General features: G+C 33.9%; 1 protein-coding gene across 1 annotated transcript in view; it reads left to right on the plus strand.

Annotated features, from left to right (window-relative positions):
* The window catches only part of Dach2 (dachshund family transcription factor 2), a 525,789-nt gene that overhangs the window by 437,112 nt on the left and 72,232 nt on the right, over positions 1-16,445 (plus strand). Inside the window, exon 6 of the mRNA XM_057760701.1 lies at positions 491-663. Coding sequence (XP_057616684.1) covers positions 491-663 — 173 coding nt within the window. The remainder of the gene's footprint in view (positions 1-490; positions 664-16,445) is intronic.

A 16,445-nucleotide genomic window follows, 5' to 3' on the forward strand; every position in this document is an offset into this window, starting at 1 on the left:
CATAATATTGAGTTATTATTTAAGATATCTAAAACATATGAACATTATTTCAATTTACAGTAGAAAGCATTGAAATCCTGCTAATATTAAAAAAACATTGACATTTACTATTAAAATGGAAAGGAGTTTTTTTATTTTAGCATGATATTTATTCTTTATTAACAAAGATTTCAAATTGCAAATATAAGCATTCCTTTTATTAAAGCATTATTTTCTTTAATAATATGAACCTTGGGTAATTGTATCTTGCCTTATTAACTCACCTAATAAATCTGTTAAAGAAAGTGAAATAATAGGAAATATGTGAACATAGAGAGATTTTTGAGATATTTTAAGCATTGTAAAATCCTACTGACACAATTGATGGCACAAAATGTTACTACCATATATTAAAACAACTATAAAATGCTAATAATAGTGAATAAAGATGCTTTAGAAAACCTTCTTAGTGTCATAATGTAACAACTTTAATGAACACTGTCTCTTTTAGGTCTGGATCTGCCATTTATGATGATGCCTCATCCCCTACTTCCAGTCAGCTTACCTCCTGCATCAGTTGCCATGGCAATGAATCAGATGAATCATCTCAATACTATTGCCAACATGGCTGCTGCAGCTCAGATTCACAGTCCACTCTCCAGAGCTGGTGCCTCTGTTATAAAGGTAGGAATCATTATTCTGAAGAAAACAAAGGTATTGATTATATACAAGCTTTGATAAGTATCAGCAGTACCACTAAACCGTCAGCTATAACACATAGATTATTGACTCCACTACTGTGCAGTGATTTTTAATTTGGTTTCTTAATAGGCCTGTCATGTTTTGCTATTGTTTGGGTTGTTTTCTTTCTACTGCCACAGATCTCTCTTTTATTCAAGTCTTGTGTTTTGAAATCAAATGCACAGCGTGTAAGATGTGCAGCCAAAGTAAACACAGGGTGGAGGATTATGTAATACACATTCTCATTTGTGGGATGAGGCCATGCAAAAGCACTGTACATTTTTTTTAAGTCTGAGAAAAAATGTAAGGTATTCTTCACTGTACTTTAGTTATATTCAGACAGGCTTTGGTCCCAATTCTAGTTTGCCACTGATTGATTGAATGACCTGAATTACAATACTTCACACTCCTAAATGTATTTCTTCAATTGTAAACTGAAAATCACAGTAATTTTGTATCTATCCATTGGATAGCTAGAGATAATATGAAAAAAAATATTTGTTAAAATCAATACAGTATGGCTGGGTAAATGGCTCAGTTGAGCTCATGCTCCCCGAGCATGAAGACCTTAGTTCAGATAACCAACACCACATAAAATAGCCAGCCATTGTCATGTAGCTTTGTCAACCAAACTCTGACGGGGTAAAGATAGCCATATCTAAGGAGCGTGGTGTCCAATCATTCTAGATTATAAGTGAGCACCTTATTCTGTGAGACATTGTTATAGAGTATAAGAGGAAAGAAACGGTGTAAGACAATTGATCACATGCCCTGAGCAACACAGGCAAATGCACACTTGTGCATGCACATGTACAAATGCATACACAATTGTGCAAGCAGACTATATATGTATATGTCTATGTATACATGCATACATAAAATGAAAAGCCCAGCAAATATTAAGAAGTTATAATACTTTGTTAAACAGTCAAAATCACATGTCATAATTTTTCAAAAGTTTGAGGCAACTAGGTAATGAGAAACAAATCATATGTTATAATTACTACTGTTTCCTATTATTTTGACTCATCTTTTGATCTTCTATTTCAAATAGCAAGTAAACTATACCTTCCAATATATATTTTCTTTTGATGAGGAGATGATATAAGAGTTTACAGGATGTTCAGAGAAGAGTCAATCAGTGAATCCCATTAGTTAGTTCCTTCTCTTCATTTATTTAACAAATATTGTACCCCAAATATATATATATATATATATATATATTGATCAGTAAAGGAAAGGGATAAGATATACTTTCAGACATACAAGAATTCACAGCCTAAATATGAGTTAAACGAGTTCTCAAATTAACTTTTATTAAGACAAACTAATGGATAATATATGAAAATAACCAAATAATAGAGGAATTCAGAGGAGACATATATGAGATCAAACTTGGAGAAGAGGTGATATAATGTTAGGAAATTATAACAATTGATGGACTTCAACTTGTAAAGTGATCATTTTTATAAGGTCTTATATATTTCAGTCAAATGAAAGTCTGTTTACTGTATGTAGCTCTGAATGTGTTGATTGTCTTATTTGTTTGAATTTTTTCACATAGTTTTATCTGAGAATTACAGTTGCTTTTGTAAACAAAATGCCCAAATACATTACTTAAAAAATTGAATAAATTTCTATTATTTTGAAACTGTGTAGCTACTAATAAGAAACAACATCACAAAAAGTTAGGAAATGCTATTAAAATATAGAAAGTTAGTAAAATGATACCAAAATGCAAGAAGGTACATTTTGAACATTCATCTTTATTTTAAAAGAAATTCCTTGGAAAGAACTTGTTTTTGTGAAGCACACACTTAAAATTCAATATGTTATATTGTGGGGGCATTGGGCAAGCATACATATTGAGAAGTTTTATTATAGTAATACTTGAGGATGTAGAAACTATTAGAATAAAGCCACATTTCTTCATTTATATTCATAGAATAATTTCTGCTAGAAGTTTAACCAAATATACTTAAATAAATGTTCCTTATTGTTTTACAAAATGTCTAAATTAAATTCATCATTTGTCCAAATTATATATAATCATATATATTAACATTTAATATATGGAAATAAATGTCTTAAGTATGAAATTTGGCTTCTTTATGACAAATTTACTTTATTTTCAGTAATGTATCAGTGGCTTCCTTCATAAAAACCTTTTGATTTATTAATTAATAAAATCAATTTAAAATACAGATAAATATCAACATTTGATATGTAAAATGAGGGAATAAGTTTCAAAAAGCCAGTGAACTTAATTTTACTCAATTCAGGAAAATTCACAAAATATTTGCCAAACTATATATATTTCCAGTTTATTTTTATCTCTATGTTTACAAACTGACAATAAGTTAATATGCTGTAATTGTCTCCAATTTTCAAGTTTCTTAAAATGAATACACATATGAATGTAGTGACAATTTATAAAAAGAGAAACCATGAATTTGATAGCAATGAGTGTGTATGAGAGTTTTGGGAAAGATGAAGGGAAAGGAGAAATATTGTAATATTTTATAATCTCAAAAATAGAGCATTGAATGTTATGGGGTAGAGACAAGTGTGATTTCCAGAATGTATATATACATTTGTGTGTATACATACATACATACATACATATATATATATATATATATATATATACACGCACACACACAAATATACATTATTTTCATCTTGTTACAATGCATGTTTGGCTTTTTGAATGCTCACAAATTGAATTGACCATGACATTTATTGTACTTAATTATGAATGTCCTATGTGCTTAGTCAAATTACATTGAATATTTTATACAAATAAGAGAGCCTTGATTCTTATCATTGATTTACAAGTTCAGGTTTCTAGCTCTAATATTTGAGCTATTATTCAATGGCGCACATGGAAATCATCTCTTAAAAGCAAAACCTGTTCTACTGACCACACACACACACACACAAACACACAACTTAACTTAAGTCAATTTTCATAACACAAATATTCTATGATTGATTCCATGCTCTCTAAACATAAAGCAATTAAATTACAAAATATTTAACATTGATTTTGGAGGAATAGGCTTCAACAGAACACATTTTTCTTAAAGCTTTAAGAATATGAAATCTTTTGCAAACTAGCACTTCTAGGTTAATTCCTGAATGTTCCTTAAGCTAAACAGAAACAAACATTTCCAACCTGTTTGGCTATCCATTTGTAGGAAAGCATAATATTAAAATTTTGCAAAATCTTCAAAAAGGAATAAGCAGTTTGATTATGAATTTAATTTATACCTAGTCCTTTAACAAAGAATGACCTCAATTTTGTAGATGATTGGATACAATAGGATTTGAACCATTTTCTTCAATTTATATAAATATGTCCACCACAGTGTGAAAAAGTTTCCTTCCTCCCAAAAGGGAAAAGAAACTATAGATATGTTTTGAAGTCTTGGGCATGGGAAAAGATTTTTTTATTGCTCTTAATCGATTTCTTGAGTTCTATGGGCTTATTATTTTTTAATAAATTTTAGCTTTACAGAATATTCCAACTATATCTCAGATAACTGACATAGCGGACACTTGCTACATGTTGCTATTTCAATTAATCATGATGAATTCCAAAATTCCTCAGTTGCAATTAGTCTCAGTTTAATTAGTCAGCAACTACATTTTATTTGTGGCTAATATATTAGGAAGTAAAGACAAACAAGATTTCAATCATTACAGAAATGTTTATTAGCTTGAACTGCATTAACCAGTGTAGATAAAAAGTCCAAAATCATCAGCTATCTGTCAAAAATGAACAATAAGTCTATTTAAGAACAAAACTGGTAGCCTAATAAGGTGGCTAAGTGAGTTGGATTTTTTTATGCCAAACCAGATTACCTAAATTCAGTGACTAAGACCTGCATGTTGGAAGGAGAGAACCAACTCTCTTTAGTTCTCTCCTGACCTCTATACATGTTGTGTGGCACACACGTGCGCACACACACACACCCACATACACATAGACAGACACACAAGCACCATTCAACATATTAATGAACAAATAAATGGTTAAAAAAGAAGCACATATCAACCTGTGTACTTCAGTTAGCCTTGTGAATGTTCAGAAAGGAGAGTTTGCTCATTATTATTGCCTTTGTTATTGTCAATTTGAACAGAGAGTAAACATAATTTAGTAATTTATTAATGTGTGCAAATGATTGCATATCTCTGCCTTGTTGTATTATTCTTCTTTAGGACCTTTGAATTGTAGTTGGAATTTGCTTTGGGCCACCAACCACCTCCAAAATAAAGACACAGTAACTTATTATTAATTATTTTGGCCGACCTTAGCTTCATCTTGTCCTGCTAGCTCTTGTAAATGAACCCGTTTCTAGTCAGCTACGTTTTGCTATGAGGATTTTTACCTTTCTTTCATTTTGTATCCCCTACTTTCCTTCTTCTTTTGTGTATGGCTGACTGGGCCCTGGTGTCTCTCTGACATCTCTTTTACTTCCTGGCCCCAAATTCCTCCACCTTCTTACTCTCCGCATGGGCATCCTGCCTATACCTTCTTCCTCACTATTAACCGCCATGTCACAGCAACATTCATATGTTCTTAGGGGTTCTGCAGTATACCACTCACTGAAAAAGTACTTGGTTCCCAAAACTGATTGGAGCTGATAGAAATAGTAATTTTTGGACACAAATTCAAATGCCTAGAAGGAAATTTGACAGATATGTAACTTAATTTAATGGTAGCTCTTTCTTCATAGGGACCTATGACTGACTACCCTACTCACAAGCTTTTGTTCTAACTTATAGTGAAAGACTAGAGTTATGTACTGTGAAATGGACTATGAATCTATTTAGAAAGATTTTCTTAAAGTTTCCTAAAATTCATGAAATTCCAGCCATTGTTATACCAACAGGCACATCTTATTTGACATTTTAACAGTGTATCACACAGAGTTTGCATTAGAACTATTGACAATAATTCTAGAAGAACAACATTGAAGAAATCTCTCAGTACTTTGAAAGTTAGCCAGCAGGGAGGAAGCTTGATGTCCCCATGTTCTATATCCAAAGAATATTTCATCTTGAGCAAGAGTCACATACCAACTGTTATGAATTCAAAACGTAGCAGCGATAATATCCTTAACTTTCCTTGGCCAGTAGTGTTTTTAAATATTTAAGTGTTTTAGAATTTCATGCATATATAGTGTGAATTGATCATATCTACCTTCTATTTCTCCAGTTCCTCCAAGACTACCTCAACCATATTCTATTCCAACTTCATGTCCTCTTTTTTTTTTTTTTTAATATACTGAGTCTCATTAGTTCTTTGTATTTGCATGGGAGTAGGACTAGCTATTAAAGCATGGATAACCTACCACAGATGACGTACATAAAGAAAACTGGCTCTCCTTCCCCCAGTAGCCATTAGTTCCCAATATCTTTGTACCTAGGCTTTGGGCCTTCAAAAGACTCTCCTCTCCTTGATGAAATTTTGATATTCTCTATCTTATGAAGGCACCTACCACTGCTGTGAATTCATGAGGCAACAGTCTTGCAATATCCAGAAGACAACTGTTATTCAGCAGTCTTCTCCAACTTCTGGCACTTTCAGTCTTTCTGCCCCATATTCAATGATGTTTCATGAGTCTTTGGTGGCTATGTTTGTAAAATATGTCAAATTTTGGCCAAGCATCCCAAATAGACATATTTTCTGTTCATTAACCAGTTGTGTTGAGTCTCAGTATTACCCACTATCTGCTTCAAGAAGACATGTCTCTGGTAAGGACTGGGAGCTGTACTGATTTATGGATGCAAAGGTATATGTTGAGAACACATTCTAGTATTATATCCATCAAGCAAAATAAGAGTTATTATTAAGGATGTGATTCATCCCTAGTTTAATTTCAAAGCACGGTGGCTTCTCCATGTTCCTTTTCTCACCCTCATGAATATATTATCTCAAACTCTTCAAGCTCCTGTTTCTGCTTCTACTATTAGGCCAGATGCTTTTTTAAATCTGTAACACCTTTAAGGTAAAATTTTACTTTCCATGAAATAAAAATTTTCACAGGAGGTATTGGCAAGCCTAGGAAGGGTGACCACCATCCAATTCAAGTAGATTTCAGTTGATACCAGGGGTCAGCAACTAAGGAGATATTAAACACATCAACATAGTTTAATACAGCATGAAACAGCATGAAAAAGATTCCATGACTTGTATGAATTGTTCATTAAAAGAACAATAGAAGGTATAGCAGTGTGAATGGCAGCTCTTATCATATTAAGCTTTTTATAATCTCTAATCATTTTTTGTGAGCCATCCAGCTTCCTTATCCTGGGGTGCTGCTTTGGGCCTCTTTTAGATGCCTATGTCCAATCCTGATGGGCTCAGTGGGCCCTGTTCAAGCTGCTTGACTTGGCACAGAGCCTAGACACAATGAGCTAATTCTCTTGTCTGCTGTGACTGTCACTCTGGTGGAATCTTGGGTCTGACAGAGTACGGAATTCTGCAGTGACTTTCACTGGAACCTCTTCCTTAGACAAAATTTCTGAGAGTTTTGTCTACTAAATGAACAATTTCAATATATCTTTCTGAAGTAGGAAGATGATCAAAGCTTACTGGGACAAGGTTAATCCTTTAAATTTGTACTGTTTTATCATTTATACCATTTATGAACTGTTATTTACATATAAAGTCTTAAGTTAAAAAGAACAGATTTTTCTTTCTGTAATATTTCCTCTAACGCCAGCTCAGTGCAGGTCATGCCATATTTGCTTTTAAGAGATCCAGTCAAACCTTGTTGCTTGGCTTTCTATTTTTTTATCTTTTTCCTGATTGTACCAAATTTCGCAAAAGACTAAATCACTCATATTTACCAAAGCTTCACCTATATAATAATAATAATAATAATAATAATAATAATAATAATAATAATATTGTTCCATCATTGGGATCAAGAAAGCCACTAAAACTCATAGTTCCAAGTATCCTATTGAATTAACTTATTTCTTAACTCTTATTTACACATACCCATGAGGCTCAGGGACCTCACATTCAGGTCTTTTCGTAATTTCCATCTATCTCCTTTGTCTTCTAGTCCCTAATTTTCAGAAAATGAAAATCAAATGTTCCTAATGACTCATATTAGCCAGTCATTCAGAGACCTTTTTTTCCCTTGCATTGCCTTAGATTATGAAGCCTTTGTCTTTAATGAGGAATGAGTATTTTCATTATTTATTTTCTTTTCTCAGATTGATTTTGTCTGTCTCTATATCCAAGGTCATGAGAGACTCTTTCATTTTCTATTTAAAAGTTCTTCTCAATTTAAACACTCCACATGTGGAACACTCCTAGTATTACTGTGCCATTATTAAGGCACCCCTCTGTATGTTCAAACATAGGTTGCCCTTCCTTCTATTACATAGGTCATATGTGAGGAGAATTGTGTTGAAGGAGCTGCGGGCTGTGTTCCTGCCGCCCCAGCTCCTGGTCGCCTGGCTAGCTTATGCCCCGAAATAACAACACACAAACTGTATTCTTTTAAACACTGCTTGGCCCATTATATCTAGCCTCTTCTCAGCTAACTCTCGCACCTGGACTAGCCCATTTTTAATAATGTGTGTAGCACCCCAAGGTGCACTTACCGGGAAGATTCTAGCCTATGTCCATCCTGGGTTGGAGCTTCATCGCATCTGGCTCAGAGAGCAGAGCTATGGAGTCTGTCTGAGGCGTCTTACCTCACTTCCTCTTCCTCCCAGCATTCTGTTCTGTTTACTCCACCACCTATGTTCTAACCTATCAGGGCCAAGCAGTTTCTTTATTAACTAACCAATCACAGTCCTCCATCATTTCCCCTTTTTCTGTTTAAACAAAAAAGGGAAGGCTTTAACTTTAACATAGCAAAATTACATATAACAAAACAGTTATTAAGTAAAAATTACAATATTTACATCTATTTTGTTCTCTGTGTCCAGTTTATACAACATTCTCTAATTACCAGTCTGTTCATTTTCAAGGCTTCCTGATACTAATGTGTTAAACTATACTACAAGGAGGTGTATAACTCCAATCATAAAGAAGAAGGTGTTATCTAGGGGTTCTGTTGAAGACCACATGACCCTCTAATGTGGTTAATCAAGTCAGAGAATACAACAACCATTGCAACAAGGAAGCACATCATCCTATACCATGTGGGGAAAGGTAAACATGTTGAGATGGTCCAGGGAGACACTACCCCGTAAGAATGATCACCACCAGTTGGATATACCAACACCTATTTTTTTTGGGGGGTGGCATGTAGCCATTCTTAGCAAATTTAATTTTTGGTTCTGTTAGGTTGTCTTTGGGCACTATCTGTGTTGTGTGATGTTCCTCCTCAGGAGATGTTAAAAAAATGTTTATTTATCTCAGATAGGATGGTCACCCACAAAGAACCAAATAAATTATCAAATTTTCTGCAAAATCTTGCTTAAGGAACCGTTACATTTATTGGGTTGATTTATAGAAGTGCACTTGAGGAGTTACTTATTAGGAGCATAGTCAATGTTGTTACATATATACCACAGCATTAGTGACAATTCATGAAAGCTCTAACTATGAAGCCCCCTTCACAATTTATTAAACAGACAAGTTCATCAAAGAATCTGTTCTCAACAGTGTCATTACTACTTATGTATCCTTTGGAAGGAGCTTTTCTAATCTTACATTAGGAACTTCATCAGTTTTCTTTCTTTCATGAGTCTTTAAAGCTTTAATACTCCAGGATGGACTGTTTCACCTCAGGGATAATAGCTACATAAAACTTGAAAAAACATGTAAATAAAATAGATATAGGACCAAAACCTGACTTGAATATTTTAATACCATTTAGGAGTTTAGTCATTGTACTTTGCTTGTTAAATAAGACTTAATCATAAATAGGTTTTTTACAAGACTGTAAAATATAATAGCTATTTGTGTGAATATGAACACTGCTATTGTCAATCTTTATCATGTGACTCTTGTCAAATTAGTCAATCTCCTGTGTCTTAGTTTGCAATAAAATGAAGATGGTAACTATACCTACTTTGGAGCATTAACATAATGTTAAACGATACAAAATTTGTAAACATGCTTGAAACAATGCTTGGTATATAGTGCTTAGTGTGTATTAGGTAATGTTAATTTATTATGTTTTATAAGCCATATGGTAATAGCTGTTGTAAGGAGTTCGCTTGTTGATCCTGGCTACGCAGCTAGCTTAGCCCCAAAATAACCACACAGAAACTGTATTAATTAAATCACTGCTTAGCCCATTAGCTATAGCTTTTCATTGGCTAACTCTTACTTTAATTTAACCCATTTCTATTAATCTGTGTATTGCCACATGGCAGTGGCTTACGAGGTAAAATTCCCAGCATCTGTCTCTGGCGGCTCCATAGTGTTTCTCTCTGACTCTCCCTCCTTTCTCCCAGCATGCCAATTAGTTTTCCCTGACTACCTATGTTCTGCTCTACCAACAGGCCAAGGCAGTTTCTTTATTCATTAACCAATAAAAGCAACACATAGACAGAAGGACTTCCCACATCAAATAGCTATGACTAATAGGATCTCTAACTAGACTACAAGAGAATAACTTCTCTTTGAAGAGGTTCTTATGAAAGATCCCTTATTAGTAAGTATGTGGTTACAAATTGCTCAACAATTAGGCTTATTTTCACTGATGGGTCCTTCTCTCTTACCTTGGTGGTTGCTTGTGCTTTGATTAAAAAATAAGTGGGTTCTATGTAGTTGGGAACTAGAAAAGGATGCATACAATACTTTTTAAGATTTCATTATAGTTTTTTTTTTGTGTGTGTGTGTGTGTCTGTGTAGGTATATGCATGCAGCTGCCTAAAAAGAGCAGAAACAGGAGTTACAGGCAGTTGTATTCTATCTGATCTAGGAACTTGGACCAAAATTTGGATCTTCTAAAAAAGAAGTATATGCTTTTAACTGTTGAGTCATTTCCCCAGTCCAAAGGTGCACATACCAATATGAAAGTAGATCTGCACCTTTCCCAGAGAACATGGGTTAAAAACTACTAAAATTCATTATATAGATGTTTGAAAAGGTCAATGAAAAAATAAATAAAATTTGACATCAGTGCTAATTTACCTTAAATAATCATTAAATATTTTCATTTGTGCTATTTAGTCTTTCGTTTTGAGGTTAGGTATCTGTGTGCCATATAACAACCACTGGCCTTCCAGCTCTCAGAAATACGAGTTGTGAGGAACTCAAAAAGCATTTGTATTAAGGTTAAGAATTTAATGTTTCTTAAGCTTGGGCAATTGTTTTCAGTGTAAATAATCGGCAATAAATGCTTCAATTCCACAAGTGGAAAAGATAATAGTTTCAAACAAATGATTGCTTTAGCTGTTCTTGTTATTTTGTCAGAAACTAGTTTGGAAATGTTGCTATGCCAAACACATAGTACATTTTAGTTCTGGCTCAGATCCTTTTAGTGTCAGCTCAGCTATTAGCATTTGTAGCTAATAAGTAATGTAACCATAACATGAATTGGAAATTGTATTATGATCATTAACTTGGCAGGTGTTATATATTACTATATGTGGCAAAATTCTGAAGGCAAAAATCACAACCCCTATGTAGGTATATACCAGTTTGAGACCCTGGTGTCTTCTATATTATTTTCTGCAGTTGTCAGAAGCTTTGCAATGTCTTTGTGCCATAGTTTTCTCTGATAAATCTAAGGAATTTAAGTAGGAAGCAGTTATTTGGCTGTTTACCAATATCATCTGCTTAGCTGTGTTTCTAGTTTGGCTGAGCAGCTGGCAATTAATGAATTGATAGGAAATGGTCATAAGGCAGTGGCATTAGCATGTGAACATCTGGCATTAAAATTAGTCAACACAGGGTTTTTGTGATTTTTTTTAACTGAAAATCACTACTTAAATCTTATTCTAAATCTTCTATAGAAAAACAAAGCTATTACTATCTTTTAGGACATGAGATGAAGATACACTGTATCCAAGAGGAGAGTTGTTTGTCTTTGTTTATTTGTTTGGGTGGGTGGCAGAGTTCCAAGTCCACAACATAATTTAGAAGGCATGCATTTTCCACTGAATATGCATTCTGCCACTTGAGCCCATTTATATGCTGTGAACAGATATTGCAGTTGATTCCCTTAATCTGTCATCCTCTTCCGGGATAAGTTGATCACACAAGAGAGGTGAGAGGGCCCTTTATCCAAGCCTCACATAAGTTACACATTTAGAGCATGCAGAACATTTTAGATTTTTCATGATGGTATGGTCCAGATACACTCCAATTCTGGCATTATTTCTGATGCACAATATTATGTTGTCTTTTCCAATTTAGAATTGATATTATCACTTCAAAACTAACAAATGAAAACCTCTAATATCTAAAGTATGCTTCCTTAGTTGTAGATTACCTGCAGAGGTAAAAGATAAGAGTTATTGTTTCATAAATTATTAAATACATATATACATATTCATAAGTCCAATCCTAGAATAGGGATATTCACAATTACCAATTGACCCTTTTTTTTCTATTTTTACCCAATAGACTCCTATCCTATTTTCTTCTAAGTTTGTGAAAAATGATATGCTCATTTATTAAACTTAAAGGAGATAATTTATGATTGTGAGACACATAGTGAATGTTAACATGGATTTATAAACATCCATAAAATATACTGATTTTATTACATTAACTAACAATTGTCTAGATATCAATTTATACCCTAGAATTAGTGGTAATCTAAGTGAGCAGAAACAATGAACAAACCTTTTATCTCCCCTTCTTTATTTTATTTAACGTGTCAAGTTTCAAGCTGTTCTGTTTCTGTAGAACGTTGAAAATATAGAAAGATCATATCAACCACATATAAAATATCAGGACAAATACATGAATAGAATGACTAGCATTCAGATAAACTTCCAAACACTATTTCTAAATAGTGAAATGCCATTTAATCCTTTAGAAAATCATTCGTAGATTAACATTAACTCAAACAAAATCAAAGTAAAAAGGCAAGTTATACATTACATTATTCCATTGTATGCTTTAAAGAATCCATATAATAAAGTATCAAAATATGAATGTCAAAATGTGGTAGTCATAATTAAAAGGCAATGAATCACATGTGGACTTGCATGTAATCAAATGACAGAAATATTCTGGGTATACTGCCACACTCAAAGAAGTAAAAGTATATGGAGGTGAAGTACATGATCTTCATAAAATTATTGGTACTTTAATGCTAACCAAGTAAATTTTACAAATTCTTCCTTTGTTAAACCCTGTAAAAACTAAATCTTCTAAGAATTTCTACTATCTGTCTGAATAATCAAAATAATTGAAAATTATTTAAGATGATGTATGTCTTCTTTAACCATTTGTGATCTACCTCTAGATAAGGAAATGGTAAGTTATTTCTCATAGTGGTGCTTCCTTTTTTTATTTCTAACCATTGGACTATATAAATACTTGTTAGAATTGGAGTTATATTTAAAGATAATTTTACTAATTTTAGGAAAAATAAGGATTTAATTATGTGTTAGTATGCTGATTTCAGAAATTCTCCTTTGCTCTTTTGAATCTGGACAATTCTACAGTGCTTTTCAGCAGCTACAGCTGGTTTTGATGGAATGTGAATGAAACACACAAAGAGGAACAGGGTTGTAAAAGTCATAAATGACACATAAAATGAAGTCATCAATGAGTAAAAATGATTGGGTTTTAGAATTACAATTTCTTTTTAAATGTCCTTATTGATTTGTTGCAAGTACTGTTAACCCTGTATTTGGCAAATGGTAAGGGCATTATCACTTGCATTCTCATTTGTAATAAAACAGATTAACTTGCTGTGAAATTTTAACTAGACTGAGACACAACAGTAGCCACCTAATGAACCAGAGCACATTGCAGTTAAGTATCTAAATAGATGCATACTGATTATAGGGCTGAAAAATGGTTGTGTTTATTTGCAAAGAAGAAATTGTTCATAGAGCTATCATTATGTGGGGGAAATTAACCTTCTAGTTCCATAAAGATTTTTTGAAACACTCCTAACTGTAAAATGATATATGAACTGGACTTCTCTAAAGTGATTTGCAATAAAAAAAAATTCTGACTTTCAGAATGCCTTAGAAAAGTTCTTACTATTCCTTTGTAACTTTTATTAAATTTTTTAAACAAATTCATATATTTGAATATTGAATTTTGATTACTCTCAGACTATCCCTTTTTATTTACCCCTAATGTTGACTACTTCCTTCCTCCCTTATCATCCCTTTCACATATTTGTATATTTTTGCTGTATATGAGTCATTGAATTTACCCAATATCCATATGTAAATATGAGTTTACAACTATAGAGTAAAGCCTGGTAGGACATGTTGAACTAGTGAGTACATGGGCACTAATTAGCAAGTCAATACTTTTGTACCAGGGTCTATCATGATGATAATGGAGATAGTGACATTCTTTAGTAAAAGAAAATACAAGGACATGTCACAAACCTTGGCCTGTTAAACCTTTCTGCTTAGCACAGATACAAATGATCATGAGAGATATTAGAGTACATACAAGGCAAAAGGTTAAATGAAAGTTTCATAGTTTGATACAGCTTCTGTGATGTCAGTATCCATCATGGAGTGGTACATTGCAGTGATGCAACTGTTTGAGGGTCACCCATACTTCTGTAAATAACCCCTTTCCAACTATCTGTAAGAAAACCCAGTAATCTCATTGGTTCACTACACTGAACTTTGGAGGAATTTCCCTTTGTTTTGTCACCTGTTCAGTATCTGCAGAGAATAGATGTTTGTATAATACTGGGAAAAGTTAAAATAATAAATTGGCACCCAATGTAGGTTATTACGTAAGCAAGTATGAACTTGGAAGGTGTGGTTTGTGTCCCTTTCCTGGAGGCTGTATTATGTGGGGGTGATGTAATTCATTCGGGCAATCATCCTCTTATGATATATGGTAATGCACCTTCTTGCTACAGTGGGAGTTTTGCTCTGGGCACGGAGACAACTAAGGTTGTACCATCATGAGATGGAGTATCCCAGTGAAACCATCTTCTTCCATGTGGTATGAGGTGGTATGTCTATTTGATGAATGGCCTCTATAATATCAATGTGAGGATATTCTCAAAATACTTGAAGAATTAGAAAATGAATCATCGAAATCCTTGAGAATAGTTCAAATGAGAAGAGATTGTTTGCAAGTCTTTACAGAAGTTGCAAGGTTACTGTTATACATATCATGCCTTCCAATATTGAGTCATTTATTGCAGAAGTATTACAAAGTAGCAGGGGGTGCGTGATGAAACTGACATCCTCCACTTATTCTCTGATTTGGACAGTTAATTGAATAACAGAGAGAATAAGATGGAGGATGTGGCTTGCCATTTCTTACACCTGGTGATTCTAAAGAGAAAGGGAGTTCAAATTAGCTCTGTGATAATGAGGCCCTGCTGAGCTAGCTCCCTAAACATGGACAGTATTTGAAGAGTCAGAGAGTGAAAAGAAATTAAAAGAGAAGAAAGACTCCAAGTGAGACCTTTGATACAAAGGACAGAGTTGGCTCAGGATACGGGGAGATGCCTTGATAATGCACAGATAGGAGATACAATTGATACAAGTGATAGCTGAAATACTTTTGTGCTGTATCATTTCTTCCTAGCATTTTCTTTTAGAATTCCCTTAGTTGTTTACACCTAACATGAACTGATACTTGGAATACATGATGATGAGCCATTAGAGATTCTGCCCAGTCTCCGTTAAATTTTTTCTTCTGTGAGAAATTTATTCTTAAGCTTTGAATATTTTACAGATTTTGGAAATCACCTAAAAATTATAAAAACAAACAATTTTAAAAATATATCCTGTGTGATGAAAGGCACTCCACAAAACCATATTTATATACATCTCATAATGAAAAGTTAACATAGCAAACATATGTTACATGAGGATCTGCTTGTTTGGGTTTCTGTCCTGCCCAGTTCTCACAGCTGACCCAAAGAAATCACACAGAAAGTCTACATAAGTTATAAACTGATTGGCCCATTAGCTCAGGCTTCTTATGAACTCTTATAACTTATATTAACCCATTATTCTTATCTATGTTAGCCACATGGCTCACAATGGGGCAGGTCATATCTTGCTTCTTTGGTGTCTGGACAGGACTGGGGAAGAATGGGCTTCCTCCTTCCCAAAAGTCTCCTATTCCCATTGCCCCACCTCTACTTCCTGTCTGGTTGTCCTACCAATCAACATTTATTTAAAACATAATAGACAGAAAACAGAATTGTCCCACACCACTTTTCCCCACATACACCTTTTTTTAAACAAAGGAAAATATCCATAGTCCATTTGTTGGGAATGTGGGCATAGTATTCCAGGCTACTTTCTGCTGGTTGGAAGTGCTGATAATCTTATGGGGACCTAAAGAAAATTTAGAATTATGATCAAGTCCTGACTGGAATATACTGTGAGTCTTGATCATCTCAGGCAGCAGTCTTGAATCTGTTCTGGATGTAGAACTCAGACATCCAGGCTCTATTCTTTTTTGTTTAGAATTACTTCCAAAGCTCTCTCGGGTTTTATGTGGATGCAGTTATCCACACGTTGGCGACATTTGTAACATGAGGGGCTGCTTGTTGGGGTTTCTGTCCTGCCCAGTTCCCACAGCTGTTTGTCCCAAAGAAATCACACACACAGAG

Source organism: Chionomys nivalis, chromosome X (assembly GCF_950005125.1).
Source record: "Chionomys nivalis chromosome X, mChiNiv1.1, whole genome shotgun sequence".
Classification (NCBI taxonomy): Eukaryota; Metazoa; Chordata; class Mammalia; order Rodentia; family Cricetidae; genus Chionomys; species Chionomys nivalis.